The 1,493-nt window shown below is 35.8% G+C and overlaps 1 protein-coding gene across 1 annotated transcript; it reads right to left on the reverse strand.

Annotated features, from left to right (window-relative positions):
* Nucleotides 1–205: 205 nt before the first annotated feature.
* LOC129945392 (proteasome subunit beta type-1) lies at nucleotides 206–1,169 on the reverse strand. Its single transcript, XM_056055123.1, has 2 exons — nucleotides 980–1,169; nucleotides 206–900 (listed from the first exon to the last, which is right to left on the reverse strand). The coding sequence occupies exons 1-2, from the start codon at nucleotides 1,060–1,062 to the stop codon at nucleotides 288–290; spliced, it is 696 nt and encodes a 231-aa protein (XP_055911098.1). The 5' UTR covers nucleotides 1,063–1,169; the 3' UTR covers nucleotides 206–287.
* Between the last annotated feature and the right edge of the window lie 324 nt (nucleotides 1,170–1,493).

The raw sequence follows: 1,493 nt of genomic DNA on the forward strand, positions 1-1,493 counted from the left end.
TGAACATCAAATTAGTTTGTATTGGAAATTTGAATAAGATTTTCCGAAACGAACGTATTTGCTGATAGTTTCTTGGGGATTCGGAAAAGGTTCCCTTTATAACGATACTTATTGTCTAAGAATTAATTTCCTCCATACGTTGTCCATTAACTACCAAGATTTAACTATGTACAAATGTTGCATGTTTAAAAAACAAAAAATTAAATTATTCATTTAGTTTTAATTAATTTTATTAACCGGAGACCAGTACACAATTACAAATTCATTAAAAAAAGAAATATCCTCGCTTAATCCTTCCTCAAAGGAATCTCCTTAGCCTCAACACCATCTTTGGTGATGATATTAATGTACACAGCATCACCAGTGTAGATATCACGTTCAGCTGCTGAAATAAAAGTATCAATAGCAACTGCGGTGGCACGTTCCTTAGTCAAAACTGGCTTCTCATCTAATTGCATGTTCTTGTAACCGATCTGATTGTCCAACACCGGTTGCAATAGTGGTCCTGAGGAACCTCCAGCACGATATTTGGCCCGTTCACAATGTCCAATAGGGTCGTAGCTGTAAACGACACCTTTACCTTCGGCATCCAAACCGGCCAGAACGTTCGACACATAGTATGGGAAAAAACGTTTGTTGTACATTAGAATGGACAACATTTGGGCCACAGCATCAGTTGACATTGTCCTCTGATGAGTATGAACATACATTTGCATACGAGCTTTGACCAAAGCAGTCAATGCCAAAGTATCACACCAGCAGCCAGTCGAGCCCAAAACTGTTTGTGGTGATAGCTTGAAAAGCTTGTTCTGGTCACGAGTGTGAATGGAATATCCACTACTCAATCGGCTATCGGCTGCAACAACGACAAAGTCATCTCCAGCAATGGCCACGATGCTCCTGAAGACGAAATGGAGAAACAAAGAGAAATTAATCTTTTTTTTGCAGAGAAGACAAAGTAGATTCATGATTTCCTTACCCGCCATTAGATTCGTAAGGGGAGAAATCGTCATGTTGTACTCCGGGTACACGGTATTCGGGGAAATTTTCAGCACGCAACATATTTTTTTTTATTAAACAAAATTTGGAAAACAAATTTATAAATTTGAAGAAGTTTTTGCAACTATGCCGATGATGCGATGACAATTATTTTTTTGGTTAGACTTTGACAGAAACAAAAGTGACTTGAATATTGTGAAGTTGTTTGCGGTTTCGGTATTTAAACGATACTCGAAATAATAGGGTAGAAGGGACCAAAATGGGTTAGTTTGTTCAGCAATTAAGTCATATAGAAGAATTCTATTTGTATTGCGAATGATTGTATGAAATATTAAGATTTTCCATATTCTTAAAGAATTTAGTGGATGCTTTTCACAATTTTTGTATCAAATTTTAAAAAATTGTTAAAGATTTTATAATTCTATTATTAATAAAGGCGTAGTTTATACTTATCAAATGTGAAAAGATGGCAGCTTTAAAAGAGACAATTGCCA

The sequence above is a fragment of the Eupeodes corollae genome, chromosome 2 (assembly GCF_945859685.1).
Source record: "Eupeodes corollae chromosome 2, idEupCoro1.1, whole genome shotgun sequence".
Taxonomy (NCBI): domain Eukaryota; kingdom Metazoa; phylum Arthropoda; class Insecta; order Diptera; family Syrphidae; genus Eupeodes; species Eupeodes corollae.